Source organism: Vicugna pacos, chromosome 6, assembly GCF_048564905.1.
Source record: "Vicugna pacos chromosome 6, VicPac4, whole genome shotgun sequence".
NCBI lineage: Eukaryota > Metazoa > Chordata > Mammalia > Artiodactyla > Camelidae > Vicugna > Vicugna pacos.
The window spans coordinates 74654619-74678341 of record NC_132992.1 but is presented as its reverse complement, the minus strand read 5'-3'; the positions used below and the strand labels follow the sequence as shown (position 1 = coordinate 74678341).

Genomic DNA, 23723 nt, shown 5'->3' with positions numbered 1-23723 from the left:
TTTCAGTGACAATGACTGTACTAAACCCCAGGGCCTCTGACTGTAATCTGAGTGTCTTACCGATGGGAGACACTGTTGCTATGGCTTAGGCCCCTGAATTCATTTGATAGGTCCAGAAAAGTAAGTGACTTTCCCAACATCCTGCAGAGAATTAGCATCCAGGCCCAGGTCTCCTGATGCCAGCAGTGTCCCATGTAATACCTGTGCTGCCCCGAGGCTTCCTTTCCCACATGGACAAGAAGTCTGTGTAACACACAAGCACTGCTCTAGAAGTGTACATTGGAGAGTATACACTTACAGAGTGCAGTGTGGAAGATGCACTTGAAGATGTCCCCGCTCTTCCTTCCTAGACCTTAATAAACTGCCCACCAACTTCTGCCTAAAGATCGCCCTTTATAAACCATTCTAGATTTCTCCAGCCCAAATTGGTAATTTTCTCTTCTGATTGACAATTATGATCTTATCCACCCAAATTAGAATCTCATTACATAGTCCCTGTTTTATTTTTCAAATACCCAAGTCCTATCTAATCTGCAAAACTGGTTCACTGTTTGAGGAAACAGGTAGTCTTGTGAGCTTCCTTTGTATCTCCTACAGTCCTAGCACATGGCTGACATACCACAGGCTGTCACGAGATACTTACCCCTCGTGTGAGGCTCTGAATATTCCTTTTCGTATGCATGGATTTATCCACTTATTCTTTGCCCTCCTAGAATGCAAATTCCACCAGACCAAGGACTTGCCTGTTTATCACCATATTCCCAGTGCCTTCTAAAGCAGTGCTTAGTACAGAGTAGGTAACTTAATCAATAATGATTAAGTTATTAAATAAATGAATAATTATTCAGCACCTTTTAAGTATCATACACAGCTCTAGGTACTTAACTGTACCATAATGTTCCGGATTTCTGGCTTCTCCATCTCCCTCTCCTGCAGAGTGACTCATTCATTAAGGGAAGGAACCGGCACATAGGACGATGACTGGCAAATAGGGTTCGAATAACTGAATAACAGAAGGATCTGTAGACCTCTACATCTGTTCTCCAGACACATACACTGTGCCTAAGGATGTATGTAATCACAGTAGTGGATACGTTCTACAATGCAGATCAATGACAAGGGATTATGAAAACACAGAGGAAGATCTTCTTAGCCTACCTGAGCTTGTCAACAGAGAGCAAGACATGTGACTTCTGTTTAGCAAAATAAAAGGTTTTGGGGGTGGGGGGGAAAGCCTTTCTTCCCTGAATGACCAAGAGGAGGATGAGAGCAAAGAGAGACAGATTTCACTATGGCTGTACTCACCCTCAGCCACGTCATCGTCCACGGTCAACTTAAGGCTCTTTCCTCGCCGCACCACCCGAACGGTGTGCCATTCGTTGTCATTGAGCTTCTGCCCTGCATACAGGGTCTCTGGTCCTTTGCCTACGGGCGGTGGTAAGTGTCAAAGTTAGAATCAATGCTAAAAGTCACACTCATGGCAAATCAGAGTTGCCAAAGCCACACTGGTGCACATGACCCAGTAGCACTCAGGGAATCATATCCCTCCCAAGTCCATCTGAGTTACACGGGCCCAACAGGGTCCTCCGCAGTAGTCCCCAAATGCGAAATCTCAATTGAAACGTAATGGACAATAACAAATAAGTGCCCTCCTTTAACTATAGATACAAGACATTTAAAATGCCAATGGCAATAAGTGAACATTTACAGGAAATAGTAGTCAGCTATCATTTTGTTTCCCCAAATCTTAGACTTCAGACGAATTTCTTGAAGATACAGGAAATTCGTCAGCCATTTCTTCAGAATCGTTTGGTCAGGTAGGCATATTACACCAGTTTGGCTTTTGAAGAGTATCCACCAATTGGATGGAAAAAAGAGTTCTGCGATATGTGCTTTGAACTTGACATTTCCATTAACCCGTGGTCTTATCAGAATGCAGTGACCACAGAAATCACAACGGTAACTGTCACAACAACCATAGTGTTCCGGTTTAAACCCCACTAGAAATAATGCTCCTGAAGGGAATGTGATGGGCCCCAGGCTTATATTCAGTGAAACGTGCCACTAAGCAAAGGAATCAATCAAGTTGTCTCCAAAGATCCATAATCAAGATACTTGAGATAATGTTCAAGATGTTCAAGTGAACCCTAGGAAGACTCAGATGCAATAAGGAATGACAGCATTTAGGGGCAAAAGCTGGCAAGATAAACACCAAGGCATTAAAACCACTCAGTTAGCGATGGGGTGGAGGGGGTGTTACGTTTCACTTGCCGTTGAACTGAGATGTAAGTTTAAAGACAAAGGCTGCAAAGAACCAGAAAACTTAGGCCAAGTTTGCTCTCTCTACAGGGACAGCCGATCCCATGCAGGAGGATGCCCCTTAAATCTTCCTGGATTAGTCCATCAGTATACGGAAAGCCTTAGTTTTGGAAATAATTTGCAAAAACAAAAAACAGATGAAATATGTAACTGGGCAACGCATCTCTATGGATGTTATGCATCTGTAATATTTCAGAAGACTGTACACTTGGCTCCAACATAGAGGAATACAGGGCCAGGTACATAGCAGCTGCTTTAATGAGTGTTTACTGAATAACTGATGTCTACCTAGATCACTGGAAACCATCAAATAAAGGAAATAATACATCTTCAAGTAATTTTGAAATTTTTATTATATACCTTTTATTAGCCACTCTCCCCTCTCCTTTACCTCCAAGACCGAATTACATACTGTTTAGGGGAGAAGAGGAAAAAAGAGCATCACTTGGATAGAGATCTGTTGAGCTGGGTAGTTTTAAACTGTGCCCTTTAATTTTGAGTAATTAGTGCTCCTATTCAGTGCTGGTTATAAGGGTTCTGACAGTAGCTGAAGTTTGGGGAGATTTCCTCCTTGGAAAATAAACAGGCTTTCAAAGTGGAAAGGTTTATTTTAATCACAAGGTATTCAGCAGGTCATTTGTGTTTAGTATTTTTTAGAATGTACTTATACCCCAACTGCAATCCAAACTTATAGAAATCCTGAGAGATCAGTGAAGAAAGTTAGAATGGACCAAAAACACCCAGAGTTGAGTAATGATGCCATGAGACCAATGAATCTTAAGAGAAAAAAAGAATTCTGTAACAAATTATTTAATATTCAATCTCAGCCTCTCTTTGCGAGTATGCCTGTCTCTAATGTTTAAAATGTACGCATTATGGCAGACTTTTCCCTACATTTCGGCTGATTGGACAGCACTGTTTATTTTCTTATTTAATTCAGGTTTAAGATTGATACAACTGTCTCCTTCGCAACAGCAAACTGTGTGAGCACCGGGAGAAAATGCAGGTCCTTTAAAGCAAGGACAGATGCTCTCAGAAGAAACAAATCTGCCTTTGTTTTTTTATGTTTTTATCCTCTTTATTCTACATGCAAATGCTTCGATAAGAAAGAAGAACGTAAAGAGAGATGTGGAAAATACTGGCTTTAGAGGCAGAATTGCTACAAAGACAGATAATGTAAAGAGCTCCTTAAGTGGCATCTGTTTTTTAGAAAATTTTTGCACATCACTTAATGTCTAGGACTGGGGACAAGAGAAGAGGGAGAAACACTAACACAAAGTCAGTTTTAGGACTTTGCTACACAAATGCTGTATTAGCCACAGAGATGTTAACCAAGCTTTGCCTCAGCCCAGAATGTCTTAAATGCTGCTGGTATGTTGCAGGTATTTCTGGAGTCCTTGAAATGTCCACTATGGTCAAATTCAAATTTTGACTCTACAACTTTGGGATGTGATGGCCTATGACCAAAAATGGGGGGGGGACCTGAAACCTCTCATGCCCTCCTGCTGGGTTATGTTTAATAACTCCAACCCCAATAATTCTCATTACTCTAAGAGTAGAAAGATTCACACTCATTTCCTTAAAATGGCAGGGAAATGAGTACTATTTAGTGTCTACTTTCAAGCAAAAGACAGAGAAATTTCAGTGAGCTTTTGAAAAACTCTCAGCCTCCAAAAGTGGAGAATCAATGGCATTTCTCTTCAATCAAGCCAAAAGGTCAATGTGTCCCACTGGAAGAAAAGTGATGTTTAAATTCATATGGAAATGCACTCAAATAGAGGGGAAGAGCAAATTTAATTTGTAGCCTAAGCATAAAAATGGACTGATAAGTGATGCACGATGCAGACTAGTTGAATGTTGAAACAAACAAACTGACAGCTTTTAGAAATAAAGGGATGTAGCCTAGAACAATTTCTCTGGCAGATTCAAGCACAAAGCCAGCAAAGCAGCACGGTAAAACAATGAACACAAAGATTTCTTTGCTGTGAAGTAAAGGACGGTCCCTATAAGAAGAAAATAATTCTGTTTAAGTTGGAGTTTAAAATGGAACTGGTGAGAAATTTAAAAAATATACCAAAGCTATCAATTTTCCAGCATTGTCCTTTTTCTTTTTTAGCAGCTAGAAGTGTAATATGCAAGTGGGCGCCTACTGGATGCATGTATTAGACGCATGTTTCCTTCTTTTGTAGTTTAAGTAATAAATATTGATCACAGAACAGCCCTTTGATTCCCTATAAGCTGCTTAGATCATCAACGTTTGATCTAAATCCGGAAAACAAGTAAGTTGTCTGACACCCCATAGTTGGTTTCCTAGGTCATGACACCCATGACTGGAGTAAAGAAGAGAAATTGCAGGTGAAGATTTCTGGGATGCAGAAGTCTATGTAAGTGGAGCATTGACTCATTGATTACTATACAACAGAGAGTCTTTAATGAATCCTCTGGGTAACACCACACAAATGCCCACTCAGCTGTAGCCTCACTGCAAACTCATGCAGCATCATCTCTTTTAGTTAAGGCCTGTCTCACAGGAGAGTCTCTGACGAATGGGGGACAGAGAATGAGAATCGTGGATGAAGGACTCAGACTAGACTGCTTCCTTGGCCTATCCTACAGTAACCCCATGGAAGCCAGAACTAAGCACAAAATCAAAATGAAAAATTAGGAGAAAAGTACCCGTTGAGAGAGAAATCATTGCTGATTGCTTGAAGGCAGATGACACAGATATTAGCAGACTGTTCCTCTTTTGGCAAGCAGGGAATGGAAGTGTGTGGGAAAAATCTCTATTTGAGCATTACCAAAGGCACACATCTTCACAAGGCAGACTTTGGATTTTAATTATTTTGAATCTATTTAGTTGTCTTTTTTAATAGACGGTTCACATTACATGAGTTTTTTATTCCCCCCAGGAGCAATATAACCAACAAAACTACACAATATCCAAATATCTTATATTTCAATAATTTGTCAATCAATATATTTCTAAGATCTGCCCAAACCAACTAAACCAGGTGGTTTTGCTCATATGCAGGGAGTAGAAATTCCTTCCATGTGTCACAAACTGCTGTTTCCAAAAGCAGGTGGATAACATTAAGAAATTTTTTTTTTTTTGCTTGGGGTGGGAGGGCAGGGACTAAGGAGTGTGGGGCCAAATTCCTGCACCATAATCACCAAACATCTTTCTATTAGTGCAAGAAGGGGAAAGAAACGATCACTTGATTTCCCTTGGAAGTATGTTTCACATGAATCAAAATTCCTATGATGCATAAAAAGTATGAAATTCAGTCCTTTAGAAAAGTCTAGTGAAATGCATGTGATTATGTATCTGGATGATATGGCAAATAAGTATGGAAAATGATGGACAGTATTAGGTTTGAAGAACATCAAAAATATTTAAAAAGAGAAAACTTACCTTATTTCCACCAGCGCCTTAGGTTAGGCTAGCTGAGCTGTGACAGACATTTTACGAACCTACTGCACCATCTAGTTTATCAATCTTCCTCTCCAGAGAGAAGAGATGAGGGAAGTAAAAGCAAGGGTGAGGAGGAAACGGACCAAAGTATAAAATAAGGAAGGTGACAGGGAAACAGGAAAGAAGCATCTTATTTGTCCCCTCAAAATTCCAGGTTCTGCTTACTTTCTTTGGGCTGACAACCCAACATAGAGTGAGAGGTGTTTTGTTTTGATACTCTTATTTTTGTTTTTCTTTGAGAAAAATTTAAATCACATTTACTTATTAGAGCCAGTTGGGTGAAGCATTTCAAACAGATCACTGCACTCTCACTGGAGCCCTCGGGGCTCGGGAAGAGCTGTCATACTTCCCACAATAGATGTGAACAGCATAGGAGGCTGTGTGGAAGCCTTGCATTAAGAAGTCTCCCAAGGCAGCACGGGAGAAAGACAAGTGCCCCAGTCCTTGAACTTGAGCCCATGCTCCCTCCTGGAGACCTGCTTCTAGTTAAAGCCCACTGAAGATGCCACTGACATTGACTGGGCTTGAATAAGTCCACGTGCCATCAGGCCCGCCACATGCAACCTGTTCATCTCTGGGCTGTTCATCCCTTTCCCTGTGGCTCATCCTCTATTCTGCGTTTCCTCTGTTAGTAACAGAGCCTCTCACTAACCCCTGGCCACATACCACACAGTCTATTCACATACTTAACGAGGGTTAAAGGAGCACTGGCTTGGGCGCAGGCACCTTTCTAGGTGTGGAGAGAGAAGAGGTAAACAAGACAGATAAGATCCTCCCCCTTTACAGGGCTCACAGTCTACTCTGGGGTGGGGGACGGTGAAGGATGAAACATAAACCAAAGGACGTGAGGTCAGTTCAGACAGGGTGGAGTTCTATGAAGAAGATAAAACAGGGTGACATGATGGGAAGTAACCGGGGTGGGGAGTGGGAACAGAGGATTGGCGACTTCGTAGAATGCTCCAGAAAGGCCTCTATTCTGGCCTGTACCTGGCCGGATGGAGAGCTTTTAAGTGAGACAGTTAGAAAAGGCTTCCCTGAAGAGGTACATTAGAGAAGAAGCCAAGCAGGCAAATATCCGAAGTCATGGAAACGGTCAGAGCAGAAGCTCAGAAAGAGTCTGCTGAGGGACACAAAGAGAAGCCCGCTATGTCTGGAGCTTGTGCCTGAGGGGGAGAGGGTGGCAGGAGAGAAGTGGTTGTGCAGGCAGAAGCCAGATACCAAGAGGCCCAGAACCTGATCTAAATGCACCTGGAAGCCACTGGGAAGTTTTAAGCAAGGAGATCACAGGATACAATTTACTTAAAACTCACTGTGATTGCTGTGGGTGCACTGGCCCAGAAGAGACAAACAACGGAAACAAGGAGATGTACCAGGAAAGCTGTCAGAGGCAGGAAATGAAAGTGACTTGGACCAGGGAGGTAGCAGTAGACACGGAAATGGTGAGACCTGGATGCATTCTAGAGGTGGGATCAACAGTACTTGGAAACTGCTTGGGAAGCAAAATGGAAGTGAGAGAGAAACAGAGGAATCAGCAGTGACTCCCAGATCTTGTCTGAGAGCCTGGGTGATGGAGGCACCCTCAACTGAGAAGAAAGAAATAGCAAAAAAAGGTAAGACATGATTGATCCCATTGGCCAGGGAAGCTCGCTTCTGTTATTTGCATCTTTCCCACCTAGCGTCAGTCTCACTTGGCACCATCTCCTGGCAGCTTGCTACAGCTGAGAAGTGTGAATCCAAGTTCACAGCTCACATGCTTTTCTTAGTACAGTGTTAATCTGCACCTTGGGCCACCTCTGCCTACGAATGACGCAAGGCTGCTGGATTCTTATCGTCTTTCTTTCTCTGTCTCCTCCCTCTCCCTCCCTCCCTTTCTCTTTTTTTCCAGCATGGTTTCTTTATGCCCTCTAGCCCATGCCGTAGGACCTGCACAACCAGTGGCCCTAACATTGCAAAGCAAATACTGGCAGCCCATTCAATATGATCTCTAGACTGGGATCACAGTGTGAAATGACCCCGCTCATCTCGTCTGGGAGAATGGAGCATTTCAATTTTGAAATGGAATGAATCCAGAGCAGATATATCTCCAAAAGAACAAATGACTCCACCAAAGATGAGAAAAAAGTCTTGCCCACAATTTACTGCCAAGTCTTGACCATCAGTCATAAATTTGCAGCATGGCTCAGGAGGGGAGAGCTGAGAACAGTTTCAGGATTTCTTGTGATAATCGCTCTCCATGAAGCCACTTTTCAAGAGATGAGAGCAATTTCCTCAGGGATAGGCAGAAACATGCTTTTGTAGATATTGATTCTGCTTTTTTTTTAACTTTCTAAAATACACTGGTTCTTTTCCTACCATTGTTGTGATATAATTAATACAAAGGCCTCCTCTGATGATGTAACATGGTCACCTTAGAGTCTTTCTGATTATGTGAGCTTAACTGCTTAGTACTAAAGACACAGATTTTGAAGCTGACAGAGATTGAGCTAAAGAGATTTTAACCAGGATATGCACTAGGACCTAATTCCCTAACCTCCTCCTGATAAATATCCAATTTAAGTCTGTTTCCTTGTGAACTGACCCTTTTGTCCTAAAAAGCATAATTCTAAACTGTCCAATTATGAATTGAAAGGTCTAATGAATTACTCCTGATAATTATTATTTTGCTTGAAATAGGAATTCAGGACGGCATAAGTCATCTTCCCTTAGTCTCCTTTCGTGGACGTTCATCGCTCCCCCACCTTCACCCAGTCCCACTCAGCCCACTCTGGCCCTTCCAGCTGGAAGTGTACACCTTCTTGTAATTCATCGATACTTTTATTTTGTAAATCATCACTCTGTTCCTTGTATTGCAGGGTTTTTGTTTTTTTTTTATATTCAGTGCCTCCACTTCTATGCCCTTTGAGGAAGAGCATGCTACCTTTGTAATCCCCAACAACTAAGCGGAAGACCTTACACCAAGAAGGTGCATGGCACACTAGGAAAAAAAACTAGTGAGTAAGTAGAATTGAATGAATTAAATAACAAATTAGTAGATAGGTTGAGGGCTGGATAAGAAATGGAAGGGGAGAAGAAGAGAGATGCAAATTGTATGTTAGCAGTAGGATGAATTGGACCAATTTGGGAAGGTATTCAGTATAGTAATAATCTATGTAATTGAATTAAGAAGTGAATGCACAGAATTGGATGAACAAGTAAAAGACACAGTAGATTTACTGAAGGTAGAGGAAGAAAAGAAGGGGAGCAGAAGAGACTCGCACATTGCATTTTGGCAGTTGAGTGAATTAGACAAATTTGAAGCTAAAAGACACCAGGCAGCAGACATAAACAAAAGACACTAGTTTTCCTTTTAAATATATTTCTTCCCAACCAAAAGAAAATGTAGCCTTCTGGGAAACAGATATGAGGATGAAGGAGGAACCAATTACACTGTATACGTGATCTTATTTAGGTTTGTAACATGAAGCTGACACAATTTACCCAACTTTACAAATAAAGAGACAGAGCAAAGCGCCACAAGGTCAAAGCCACAGTGATGGGACTCAACCTCCAGTCGGTCTGTCTGCTCCACTGAGCCTCAGTTGTTCTCACCATTCCATCATGGATACACTGCCGGGGTGTCCCAGTCTAGCAATCTGAGGAGGACAGAGGTAAGGCCGGTAAAGGATATGGGGAAATGAGAGAACACAGCTAAATATGAAACAGAAAATCTAATTTGGGGAGTTAATGAAAAGTAGGACCTGATTGCACTTGGCTTTTTCAAATTTATTTCTAAGACCAGGGTCTAGTCTTAGCATATAGGATCTACTAATGAAGCCAAAAGAAGTTAAAAGTTTATACTGGAAATATAAATGAAGGGTAAATATGCCATCATACTTTTGTGCACCAGCAGAGGCACTCTGGTATCGTCCCCTCAGCCAACCTCAGATTTCAGCCACAGCAGGCACTGCTGCACACCGCCTCACACCGTCTGACAGTCCCCACCCAACGCAGGGCCAGCTCTTGGGCCTTCTCCAAAGTCAGCAGGGACGTCCTTGCCTGCACCCAAGACAACCAAGTGGGGGAGGGGGGCTGACAAACAGTGGGAGGGCTGAAGCTGATGGATAAGTTTCCCAGCCTCCTGTCTCTGGGACAGATAATTCTTAGAGGTACTCATCACAACAGCCTGAACCTGCCCCACTTCCACACAGCTCACAGCAGAAACCTTGACAGCGGACACTCACATTGATGTTTCTTCCTTCAGGTTCATTCTCTCTGCCCCTTAATTCCCACTTTTGGGGTCCCTCCTAAATAAACTACCTGACCCGAGTCCTCGTCTCGGACTCTGCTCTCAAGGGACCGCAGACTAGGATGAAACATGTCACACTTGATCATTTCCTCCCTAGCTACTTAAACGTGACAACCAGCCACCCTGTGAGGTGTGTTATACCAGCTGGCTACGATGAGATCCAGAGAGCTTGGGTGAATTTCCCAAGGTCACGAAGCTATTAGAGTGTGACATTAAATCAAGGATCCAGGCTTCCTGACCCCACGTGTAGAGCTCTTCCCATTAACTTCTAGCCGCCTGAACTCTGTGAAGTCCAGAGAGGACAGGGGAGTCGGCTGCTCTCAGCACTGAGGGCGGACGAAGGGGCTACGGTTGTAAATTAGCAAATAGTGACCAAACTCTTGAGGCTGTCAGAAAGTGGCAGCAGTCTCTGAGGACAATCACTGAGCTCTCTACCCTGAGGACCCTTGATGACTCATAAGGACCCTGGAGGGCTTTTGAGAAGATGAGATCATCATTCTTAACCAACTTAGGTCTGCTGAAGATAAAAGTTAAGACATATGGTCTCCATACTCAAACTGCCTTCTGGCTCTATGTTTTTAATAGTCACCAAATCCCAGATAGGGGACTTTAAAATATAAATATATGGTCACTGGGTTTTAAAAAGTATCCCAAAACACAGAGTGCTGTGAAATGGTATTTCCATTTCTATCCCCATGTTTGCAGCATCTTCCGAGAATAGAAAGTACTAGATCTAAGGTAAGAATGTGAAAGGGACGGCATTTCCAGCCTACCTCCTTTGGATGATAATCACAAAATCTCTCAGCTTACGAGACCGATGGCATTTGCTGATCACCCACTGTGGACAGAGGCAATTGCCACAAGGAATGGTCCTGTCACCTGGGTGGACCTTCCTATCCTCTTAACATCTGGTTTGTGCCACTAGGGGATCCAGGAGGCGGGATTAGCAGAATAATCCCTCTACTCTGGCCCTAGGGCACTAAGATGATGACCCTTCTCCCTCCTAAAATAATATGCATGTAGTTTTGGAAACATGAGAAATTATAGTTCTCCATCTCACTAGACATATCATCTCGTTATGATACCCAGCAAAATAAAACCTGCAAGACAAGCACATAGAAGAAATCAAATTAAAACCAGAGATTAACAAAAATAGATCAAGCATTTTATATGGCTTGCTTCATAACCAAAGAAATGTGACCAGAAGTGTCTTGGGCCATTTAGAAGGGTTTAAGAGCCATCACATCACATCACAAGCTCTCTTTTCCCTTTGCCCCAAATCCAAGATGTGACATATTAGGGCTGTGTCTTCAGCCAGAGCCCAGAAATGAAGAGGATGTGAAGCAAAGCTGCTGCAGAACCAGGAGGGACATGGATGTGAGTGGAAAACAAAGTTCTGTTCTTGAAAGTCACCAAGATGATGCAGGGAGGCATTTGTCACTGCAGTGTAACTGAGCAGGGCTGACTGACCAGTATCCACACTTTAATGTGAGGAAACTGAGGCAGAAAAAAGTTGAGTCAATTTTCCAGGGCCACATAAGTAGCAGTTGTTGGGATTTCAATCTGGCAGCCTGGTTCCATTCTGCCCTTAACGACTACAACATACAGCCTCTGTTAGCCAAGGGATGAGTCAAGGATGGCTAAGAGTTGCAAGGATGAATCCTCGCAATGAAATATTCTACACACGCCCCCAAGGGAAAAAATAGAAAACTACTCAATCAATGCATACAACGGAAATGTCTTTAACTTCTGGGTGGATAGAAGACAATGGCAGAGAAGAAAAAGAAGGCAAATTAAAATGGGAGAAGAGAGAAACATACAGAGAAAATGACAAGGGAAAGAAACAGATTAAGAGGAACCTCAATATTTGTCAAATTGCTCAGACGCAAATCTCTGTTCTGGAAAAACAAAACTCTTAAGATTTTTATCTTTAAAATGCTGCCAGAACACAGAACAAATAAAAGGGTTTAGAACTATGTATTCTGAAAATTATCTGTTTTTTTTCTCCGACTCTAATAAAACGCTCTCCTCTGTCTGTGATTCGCAGAGGGTGACAAGCGGCGCACCTCGCCCAGGGGGATGCCATCTGTGCGCACGGAACAGTCCTGTCACTTTCTCTTGCAGATTTGTCAGCGCTGCTAGGAAGTAATCTAGGTCAGTGGATCTCATACTTTAAACTTGATAAGAAGCATTTGTTAAGAATTCAGATTCCAGGACTCCACACATTTTGTCTTTTGCCAACCTTTATTTCTCTCCTCAACTCTGTTTTCCTATTTTAACTTTTTTTTTTCCAGGTTCTCTCCTAGACATCTCTTATTTTCCCAATTGTTTCTTTCCTCCAGTAAAGAAGAATGACCTTTCAAGGTCATCACTATCCAGTTTCACAAGCCATTAAGTTAGCAGTCTTGCTGGACATTGCCTTCACCCTCCCCTTCTGCATCCAAACCATAGCCAAGCCAGGCTGTTCTTTCTCCCAGGAATTTCCTGGGTCTATTCTTTGCATTAGTTCCCACCTTTACGGTACCAGCTGTGGCCTCCCTCCACTCTCACTTGCTAGAGTTGTGCTTTTTGTCTCCCTATCTATCAGTCTTTCACACTGTGGTCAGAATTACTGTACTTTAATAGAAATGTTGTCATGTCAGTTCCTAATTAAAATCCCCAAAGGCCACTAGACGTCTAGGTACAAAGAAGGCACACAGTGTCCTTGGGGATTTGGCCCCAGCATAAATTTTTATGACCTCACTTCTCATAACACATGTGACACTCCAGCTGCACCAACTTGTACCTGGTTATTTTATCAGTTTAGCCCTATGCACTCTCAGAACCTAACTCAAATACGGCCACATTGAAGCACTTCCCACCTGTGCCTTCAACTCACTCTATTTCTCCATCTGTGTAATAGAGAAGATTAACAACGACTTCACAGGGTTTTGTGAGGATGAATCAAGGTATTCTCTGTAAAACATGCAACAGCGGCCAGTGCCTACTACATGCTGAGGGAACATTATGACCACAGTGATGGTTTAAATGTCTTTCTCCCTACCGTGTACATGGTTATAAAAACCACATTCAAGGCCTGAAGTAGAAGCCCATAGCAAACTGACATTTGAAACTATCATACGATGGAAAGACATCCTTAAAACAACTCCATCGCATCATAAAATCAAGCTGGAATATTACATCTGTAAGCCAAGTGATGGTTTGCATGAAAGTTTCTCCTTTCTCTCCCCCCCCCCCCCACTTCCCTCCTCTACTCTGTGATTGGTTGAAGAAGAAATAAGAAGGAAAACAAAAAACTGCTGTTTACTGGCTACCTGGTAGGGAGCAGGTGCTCTCTTTTCTACACTCCACTTAACTCTCGTAAGTATAGTTATCTAATACTCCGTGAGGTTTGAAATCCTCACCCTATCTTACAGGGGAAAAAAATGAGGCTCAGAGAGTTTAAGCAATATGAATAAGGTCATTTAGGTTGAAAGTGGCAGAAACCAGCTTCAAACTCCCAGTTCTGTGACTCCAAAAGCAGCGCCTTATCCATACACCTCGACTTTCCCATAAGCCAAGTATGTTTATTAGCCAGTACATCAGCACTCAAGATCAGCACCAGTGGCTGGTAAGATAACACTGCTTACAGATCATTTAGAGCCAGTTACAGTTTTTATCATACTGTATCCGCCCTCATGGACGACTGTTTGGCAAAGAGGTGATTTTAAAGACATCCCTCATGATACTCATTTTTGTTTCTGTTCATGCCTTATTGGGAACGCTCCCCCATTCTGATATATTTGGAAGATTTTGGAAATCATTTCAAATGCATAATTCAGTGAACTTAGCATCCCTTTTCCTGCCCAACCTTTCACATTCGGCATATGGCCACCAGAGATTCTCCATCTGTGATTCTCTCGTTGTGGCTCCCAAGGCTGGGGACAGAGGCTCAGTGCAAAGTTGGAAGAGTTAAGAGTCAGAGACAGGGCTGCTGAAAGTCACAGGGAAGACTGGGATGAATCAGTGACAAGACTGCTGGAGGTTGGTGACAAGCTAGCCAGTGAGAGAAGAGGAAAGTGTGTTCTAAGGAGAGGAGTTGGGAGGGACTCAGGAGAGCCCTGCAGGATATACGGTGATTCCACATTTGAAGGAAGGAGCTTTGTGGCCCATGTCCTACTGGGGTGACTCTCTTGGAAAAACCCATGCACTGGCTCCAGGTTGTACACACTCCATGGGCTCCTCGTTGCCCTGTCTACTCAGGTGACACTTCACTTTCAACCCAACATTGCTCCTGGGTAGCTCGAAGATGACCTTATAGTTCTCTCTACTCTCTGACCCAAAAGGAGGCTCTTTCAGATTTCCTAAGACTCTAAACGATGCTTCCTTTCCACACCCTTTTTGCTAACAGGGGTCTTTCAGAATGCAAAGCTCTAAAATAGGGTCCTTGTCCATTTCAGAGGGTAACGAGACAGTACCAGAGACAGTACAGGGGTGTACGGGTGAAGGGCTGCAGATTTGTACAGATTACGGGGCATGAGATTACTGCTGTATACTGTATTGGGGCTTAATATTTAATTCTCACAATACTGTGAAGTAAGCACTGCAATCCCGTTTTACAGATGATGAAAATAAGAAACAGATGTTAAATTATCCTGGCCAAAGGCAAACAGCTAGTAAGCAGATTCAAAGCCAGGTTTATCTGAGTGTCAAGCCTTCGTTCTTAAACTAAACTGCATTCTGGAAGGAAGATGAGTATGTGAGTGGCAGGGAGGACCAGGAACAGTGACCAGGGCTGCTTCTGCGGGAGGAGGAGTGGAGGTTGAGGGAAAGTAACCTGGTAGAGAAACCAGAGGTGCTTCTGTGACCTGATTCTCAGTCTGGGTAAGAATGAGGGTGGGTGTGTGTGGCAGCAGGGAAATTCCGAGGAGCTACAGGGATGAGAAAAGTAAATCCCTGTGTGCCTCGCGTCATGCTGCTGGGGGAGGGACACTGGTATACTGGGCTATTTGATTATTCAGTGAATTTACATTTACTAGGACCTGCCTGTAACATCTGTGGGAATTCAAGTGACCCCAGTTGGATTTGAGGTGGGTCACCCTGGTCTCAGTAACCTTTCCATTTCCCACTGATTTAAAGGTGATGCTGGCTGCGAATTCCATGTGGCCAGCGACCAGCCCTACCTTTTTTAAGTTCTCATCCAAGGCCAAGACATGGTAGTTACTCAACATGCACTTGTAAAAATGTATATAAACACAGCTGATGGACACTGAAATTCAAATAGTGAATCAACCAACACGCTCTAATACGGAAATAGGGGGAAATGTGGTTTTGTGCTTACTATACCTAATTATCCTATTTGAAGCTACACATGCTCCAGCTGATTCATAATCCTAGTTACAAGCCATGCAGTGTTCTGACTTGATCCAGTTCCCTTGGGACCAGTGGACAGACAAGTTCTAATACACAGCTTCACACACAGTACGTGCCCAATATATTAGTGCTACTTGTTATTAACTCATTTATAAAAACATATTCAAGTGAGTTTTAAAAATCAAGTAGTAGAAATAAATAGCACTTTGAATAAAACATTCAAAGGAAGAAATGAAGGGAAAGAAAGTCCCATAAGGACTGAATTTTAAAATGACAAGTGTGAAAATCCTCCTTACTCCAAGAACAAATATCTACCCATTGGTTGCACTGTAACCTTTATTTATTTGTTATTATTCATTAACTCAGCAAATATTGCTCATTTATAATACGCTGAGCTTTGGCTAGTGGCTGAGGAATAAAGGAGATTATATACTAAAATCCCGGTATAAAAGTTCCTTAGAGGCGACCGGAGGACACAGTAGTGTAAAAAATGTAATACAATGTTTTAAATGCTCTAATCCTACCATGTGCTTCTTACACCACACCTTAAGAGCACAGTGAGAGGGAGAAGACATTTGTATATGTGGATGTATGTGTGCATTTGTTTGCCTTTTGGCCTGGGTTTGGGGTTAAGAAGATAGCAGTGTTCAAGTAAGATTTCCTAGAGAAAGCCAAGCTTATGCTTCTTAAGAAATGAACAGAAACGGATGCTCCAGGTAGACCACAGATGGAAGACCATTCTGTACACATGCAGACTTTAGAGAGGTCAGCAAGTTCAGGGAATATGTGGCATGGAAGTGGAGGGCACTTTTATGAGAGGCAGGAGATGAGTCTAAAGAGGAGGAGATTATAAGGACCTTTACGCAATAACAGATGAAATAAAATGAGATTTTGTATTTTATTTTCTAGACCAAAAAAGAGCTCCTGAAATAAATAAGCTGTACTATTTAGCATTATTCAATTTTGCTGCGGATTACAATAAAAACAAATCGGATGAATAAAACCCATAGAATGTATGACGTACAGAGAGCAGATGGTAACCTCTGAGCCCTGTTAAACACAGAGAAAATAAAGAAAGCATATATATTTTAAACAAAGGCTAAAAGGATGGAACAGAAACGTTCCATAGAAAAGGATGGAAGTGCCGAGTAAACCACATATATTTAATAAAGCTCAGACCATGTCTGATTGACATCTGTCATCCCTAAACTGGTCAACTCATTAATGACACTCATTCTGGTCACATTCTGGTCCCGTATTTTTTTCTGCTGAGACACAGAGATAAAACACACACCTGGTCATCAGCCTAACAGGTGAGCCATCGCTGATCAGATATGTTTGCTCTTGTCTCTCCGGGAGGGCAAGTGTGTGATGCCTTCCAGCTGCTGAAACCCCCAGCTTAGCCTCGACTCTGGTCCATGTAATCACCCATCAACAGGAAAGGCGGATATGGCAGAGAGAGAACAAACTATACGAACACTGTGCGGATGCGGGTAGAGCAGTCTTGCCACCCCGCTTATCATTCTGTGTGACCCTCTGTCTGATCTCTCTGCCCTTGCTTTGTCTGTGCGCTTTAGGTGATGCAATGAGCCACATAATTACACAGCTCAATTTGCTCCATGAGCACTTCAGTGCCATGACCGTTAGGGCAGCCTACCTGAGTGTACTTGGAGTAAGGTGACTTCCCACACACCTCAGGGACTGATGTGATCAGATTATTGTTTTAGAAAAGCCATTCTGGCCCTTCAAGTGTAAAGCTTAGAAGGGGAATGAGACTGGAGGCAGAGATCAACTCCTGACTGCCTTTTCCAGCCAATGAAATGCAACTCAGATTCCACAAAGAAAGGGTTAGATGAGAACCAGCAGCTCTGGTCTCACACGGGAGAAAATGTCCTAAACACCCCAAATCTTAGATGTTAAACTCAACTCCTAAAACTCCACAAAATCCATGCAGAAACCACTTAGAAGAAGAGAAAAGTCGAATGCCAAATAAAGAAAGGCTGAGGCTTCCTCCCCATCCTCCCAGGATTAGCCACCCTTCGTGGTACACCGATGGTGCCAAGGGAGCTTGCAGACAGAAAGGCCCACAGTCCCACAGCGCTCGTGCAGGCCAGCAAGATGCACTGAAGAAACTGCAACCACCACACTGAAAGCACCAGGTGAAGGAAATGGCCGAACGATAACTCAAACGCCTCACCATCGCAGTAAGCCAGAGAGGCATGAGAAAGAACACCAGGTTCCGAGCTAGCCAGATGTGGCTTCAAGTTCCTGCCCCAGTACACGCCAGCTGCGACCTTGGACGCACACCTAAATATCTCAGCTTCGGTGTCTTAGAGCTGTAGACTGGGCAGGACAATCACTCAGTGAGCTGAGGGGGTCTAGTGAGAGGTACACGTGTCCGGCCCATCTAAAGGTAGCTGCTGCACTCTCGTTTCTTCAGTCTCCGGTTTTCATCAGTGCTAAAAATGTACTTCTTTCAGCATCTTAACACTGCTGGTCTGCTGCTAAGGAGACTTTCCTAGAGTTAAGCAAGGCTTGCAGTGGTCATTTAGATTTTGAGCAGCTGGGCTTTGGAGAAGCTCCAGCAAACTCTCCTCTCCAGGGAACACTGCTCATCCACGAGCTCTGGGGTGTCTTAAGAGGCTTACAAATTCCTCTAACAGTAACTCAACTTCAAGGCCACTGCGGGAAGCCAGTGTCATTTACAAGGGCCTAAGAGATGGGAAATTTCCGAGTGATCCCTCCCATTCTCAAGTCTATCATAGTCTCATAAAACATCCTTCTAGTTTTTTCTTGCGTTTCTTTTTTAAAATTATGCGGTTTCAACCTAACTAAAAACATCCTATTGTTGTTAAATTTGAAAAGGAGAAGGTGAATGTGGGAGGCTAAATGCTACAATATGCAATTCAGGTGGGTAATTTACCCAAAGAAACCGAGCTGTCCTGTTTCTCTGCTACTACAAAGGACTATTGTACCAGATGAGTCCCTGCAGTTTCACAGAGGGATGAAATACTTAAGAAAGAAGCATCACCGACAACAAAGGAAGGGTAGCTACAGACCACGAACATACTGCCTGAGTGAGGATGGGTATCCCCCAAAATATCTGTGAAATGATATCTGTGAAATGTAAAGTGGAGTTGAGAGAATTCTAGAGAAATTCAGAAGGCGACGTGAAGATTATCAAGTCCAGTCCTCTTTTGTCTCTGATGAGGGCTCAAAGGCACCAAAAAATTAAGGTATGTGGCCAAATGCTTAGAACCAGTAACAGAGTGGAAGCCCAGGATCGTGGGAAATCATTCCAGCGGCCTCTCTATCAAGACATGAATGACTCTTCACAGTGACTGAGGCCATGGAAACGTCTGACAGGAAAGTAATCCATAATGCTTTCTTTTAAATTGAGGTGTAATTGACATATAGTGAACCACACGTATTTAAGGTGATCAGTTTGAGAAGTTTTGACATATCAATAGACTTATGGACTCACTGCCAAAATCAAGCTAAGGACCATATCCATCACCCCTAAAAGTTTCCTTGTACCAACCTGTAATCTCTTCCTCTGGATCTAGGCTGTCACTACAGATCCGTTTGCATTTTCTGGATTTATATAAGTAGAACCATACACTATGTACATTTTTTTTTTTTGGTCTGGCATCTTTTATTGTGAGCAGTTTATTCATTTGTTCCGAGAAAAGTTTATTTTCTATGAAAAGAGGTAGTGGGGAGCATGGGGCCCTCAGGCCGCAGCTTGTCAGCAGCTGCTCTCGCCCAGAGCCTGTGTGCTTGATTTCCGAGCTACACCCCATCCAGCACAGTCACTGTAGGTAAAATGTGATTGACTGCTGGAGGGCAGACAAACTGGGGCGGCTGTTCTGTTTGTGTGCTTTGGGGAGTAGAGGGAATATGAGTTACGAAGTGAGAGTTAAGGTAGGAAAGATAATAGATTATGTACAATGCTAAGGAACTGGACTTTATTTTGTAAATAATTGAGAACTTTTGGAGAATTGACTAAAAAAAAAAAAAAGAGTAAGGGGTGGATTAGATGAAGACCAGAACAGACTACAGAGAGTCTACTGAATTTAGGAAAGAGGTAAATAAACCAGAATTTAAAATACTCTGTGGCAGAGAGAAATAAGTGAAAGGTGTGAATTGGAGAATGAGCACTCCGCTGGGCCAACTGGGGACCTTAAAATGCTTTACAGTGTCATGTGTGCAAGGCCACTCTCTGTGTTCTCTTCACATGTGTCCCCTCCCCGCCATGCACAGGCATGGGCCTGAGCTAGAAACGGACAGCAGAGTGACAATAATTTGGGCAGGTCTCTATTCAAAGCCAGGGGTTTGTTTTGCTTTGTTTTGTTTCTTATTCTCTGGTGCCCTCCTGCGTTCTATTTGCAGATAACACTTACAGGACGCAGCTAAAGTAAGTTCAAGTAACAGGGGTGCTTCCTTTGAGAGCATAAGATGACCTCATTACGGTATCCTACAGACTTCAGTATGTTTCAGCATATATGTTTCTGTATCAACAGTCCTTTAAGATAGTTGAAAACAGCCCCTGATGTTTAGTACATTCCCTGCCATAAAGTAGAAGCTAAAAAAGTGTTTGTCAAATGACTGAAGGTCCACTAGCCACAGAGTTAAGTAAAGAAGTCTGTTAAGCCTTTCTGGTATATTTTATTATAGCAAATTTAGAGGGAACTGCCAAATTGCTATTTTTAGCTTGGATTATATCTGTATCTACTTTATAAACTACAGCAACTATGAAGGAAGAGGCCACCATTTATTCTTTCAGGCATTCCTTCATTCAGATATTCATTGACCTTGAACTACGAGCCGCACTCTGTTTTAAGTGCCAGGAAGTCCGAAAGGAAGACACAGTTCCTGCCCTCAGGCAGCACACAGTCTGGTGGTAGAGGCAGAAAAGTAACCCACCATTTCAGCACAAGTAAAATCTGCCATAATAAAGATACACTTTGGCCATCTGTAGCTCACAAGGGATGGACAGATAATTCAAATCATAAATATTCTGTGCTGCATATTGCAAACATTGGAAATGCTTGTGGGCTATCTTTCTGGCCCCACACCTAGATTTTGAGTTTCTACAGAGTGAGTTGGTATCTCATATTTTTACAATCCAGCAACTCCAAGAATTCTGATTAGCACACAGAAGGTACCCGGGATTTTCAACTGATTCACTGAACACCTCCTTATATTGGTTTCTACCTCATTTGACAATAAGAAAATATAAGGCTGGAAGGAATATGTCAAAAAGCATTCCCTCATTCTCCCAGTGCCTGAGAAGACAGAGCTCAAGGTTAAGAATTACTAGCATACGCTCTATACTTGCCTCTCTCCATCACACCTAAGTTGCTAAGTTCAAACACCACTTCCCGGACACATTTCCCAAATGTGTTCAGCCATCTTCTCTGCCCTCAAGACCCTTGTCCACCTCCCAGCTGCCTTCCATCTATATCATCAGAGCATCCTCTCTGCAGGAGTTGTATCGTTCACTGATCTTGGGATATTTTATCCTGTGCAATCAGACTCTGATTCCACATCCACTACTTCAGTAAAGCCCCTCTTCCACCTCACCCTTCGAGACTCTTCTAGATCAAACAGAAAAACCAGGCCGCTTTTCAGTAGGGCCTGGGGCTAAAATCTAAGGCCCTACACTGCCATCTCCTTGAGGCTGGAGACTTGCTTTACTTACTTCTGTTTTCTAGAATCTGACTCTGGAAACATACATGTTCAAAAATATCACTGAGTTCAAACAGAATGTGCTGCCTGTGAAGTCCTCCCCCAGCCAGACCCACAGGGCCTGGCGCCGCCCATTTCTACTTAAGCCCCAAGCTCACACTCTCCCTTCTAGCCAAATGGTTTCCTCAAGCTTCCTGGCTCACAGTCTCCTTCTGCTTCCAAGAATTTGCTTGTGAACGTCAGTGCTCCTGAGACAATCTCCCATTGCCTAACTGCAGCATCACCTTCCTCTCCTCCTTGGAACTGCAGCCTGTGGCATGTTTTCACCAGAACAACATGGTCTGGAGTGGAGAGGATAGTTTTCTAAGGGCTCAGCACTGATCCTGGGTTCTAATTTCACTTCTGCCCCTTCAGGTAAGGCACTTAACACTAAATATCTGATTCTCAGTGTCCCCATCTGTGAAATGGGACTGTTCATATCCACAGCATGGAAGCCTTCAGCAAGTGTTCAATAAAGGCTGGTTTCCTGTCCTCACTTCCTCTCTGATTAACCACTCCTTTTCTTTTATAACATCACACAGTCCTATGATTACTGCATATAAATTGATTATATCCCTTTTTTAATTTTTTCATATTAGCTCTTATTTGATCTCCTAAGGGTGGAGGCTATCGTTTATTTCTGGTAGGATGCTAATGACTATTTCAGACACCAGATGCTGTTGATTCTTTCATCACTACCCCCGCCAATCAGCCTGCTCCCCAAATCCTGCTTTACAACCCCAAGGTCTTGACTTTTTCTTAATGAAAACTTCATTTGTTCTGTGTCCAAATAATCTGATAAATCATAAGGGTTTATTAATTCCGCCTGACAGTGGAGGTCACTTAATGTGGGAAAATAGACAATTTCAAGTTGTGGATCAACGAGAGGGTAAAAGTTAAGATTCTGTGTACATTATCCCTGATCACAATCTCTTCATCCTATTTTCCTGAGCTGCTGAGGAAAACAAAAGTCTCCTTTTATTACTATTGTAAATAGCAGGCCATCCAGAGGCCTCGCCCCCTTTTTCTCTTTCCACTCAAATTATGTGTGTGTAAATTACCCCAGTTTCATATGTACATAGATTTTTAAAATGTTATTAGCAAGCATCTGTACATTACTTCCACAGGACTTATTTATGTATCTTATAACTGGAAGTCCATACCTCGTGACCACCGTCATCCACCAGTTTCATATTTTCTCTGCAACAAACAGAAAGAAAATTCCAAGTGCCACATGCCCTGGAGCTCCATGACTACAGACTGAGACAGCACTGGGATTTCCTGCAAGGGGAACTGGTGTGGGGTGGAAGACTAGACCCAGAGTGCAGCTCCCTGGACTTTTCCACCTGTCACCACAACAGCCAGCATGATGGAGAGAGGCCTGGAGAAGGAAAGCTCTGGTTGAACGCTGGCTCCTCGCGCAGCAGCCATGTGCCTTAGATAACCTCCATGCATTCCAGGAGCTTCAGCCTCCTCCTCTGCAAAGCCACCTCCAGGGCACACTGAAGTCTATCCAAACTCCTTTTTCCCTGTCTTAGCCGAAGTGAACTCCTTTCTTCTCAGTACAGCCACAGCACTTTATGCTGTCATTTATCTGTTTACATGTCTGTCTCCCCCACCAGACTTGAAACCAGGAACCAAGTCATGTTCGTCTTGATCACCGAGCATCAAACTGAATGTCTGGGGCATAACAGGCACTCAACAGATGCTTGTTAACATATTCCTTCTTAGCATACCATGTTATCCATAAGCAGAAGCACTACTGACTGAGTTTTTCAAAATGTTAGCAAAGCCCCAGAAAATCATTTCTCTCTCTAGTGTGCCAGGAACACGGACTCCAATGAGGCTCTTGCTCAGTGTCCCCATCAGGCCGTTCACTGAAGCACGAGAAGCCTGGCCTTTCACCCCACCAGCCAGTCCTCCTTAACGTGCACACATCTCCTCCACCAACATGAATCTGTAACTTGCAGGCCACCAGGAGCCTGAAAAACTTTTAAGCTCCTAAAGTTTATGCACATGTGAGAAAGCTGCCAGAATTTTTAAATCCTGTAATTGTCTACAGCTGTTCAGGCCATCTATTTAGAGATGATTTGAAGTAAACCAACATTAATAATAATAATAATAATAATAATAATAATAATAATAATAATAACTGAAGTCAAAGTTTATTGAAAATTTACAATGTGGCAGACATTATGCTAAGTACTTGATATGAATTATTTCACGTTGCTATATCTCTCCTAGAGGTGAGGAAATTGAAGTAACAAGATGTCTAATCATTGTCTTTGATTTAAGACTGTAAGAAACAAACTGGAATTTGCCACAAGGCGTCCCTGTGCTAAATTCTGTAACTGTCTTCCCCTGGGGTCCCTCCTAAAAGCAGACCCTAAGACAAGGATTTGGGTGCAGGTAATTTATTTGGGAGGGGATCCCAGGAAGCAGGGTGAGAAATGGGACAGTCAGAGGAGGGAGGAAATCCGGGTAATAGCCAGGGGATTGCTGTGGACACTGGGGTTTTGGTCTCACCAGGGAGCCTCCAGCAGAGCGTGTGGAGCACACCTAAGG

At 43.0% G+C, this 23723-nt stretch overlaps 1 protein-coding gene across 14 annotated transcripts in view; it reads right to left on the bottom strand.

The window, feature by feature from the left end:
- The window catches only part of NRXN3 (neurexin 3), a 1622069-nt gene that overhangs the window by 792776 nt on the left and 805570 nt on the right, over window positions 1–23723 (bottom strand). For all 14 annotated transcript variants that reach the window (XM_072963522.1, XM_072963513.1, XM_072963517.1 and 11 more), the window contains one exon: window positions 1306–1425. In XM_072963522.1, coding sequence (XP_072819623.1) covers window positions 1306–1425 — 120 coding nt within the window. The remainder of the gene's footprint in view (window positions 1–1305; window positions 1426–23723) is intronic.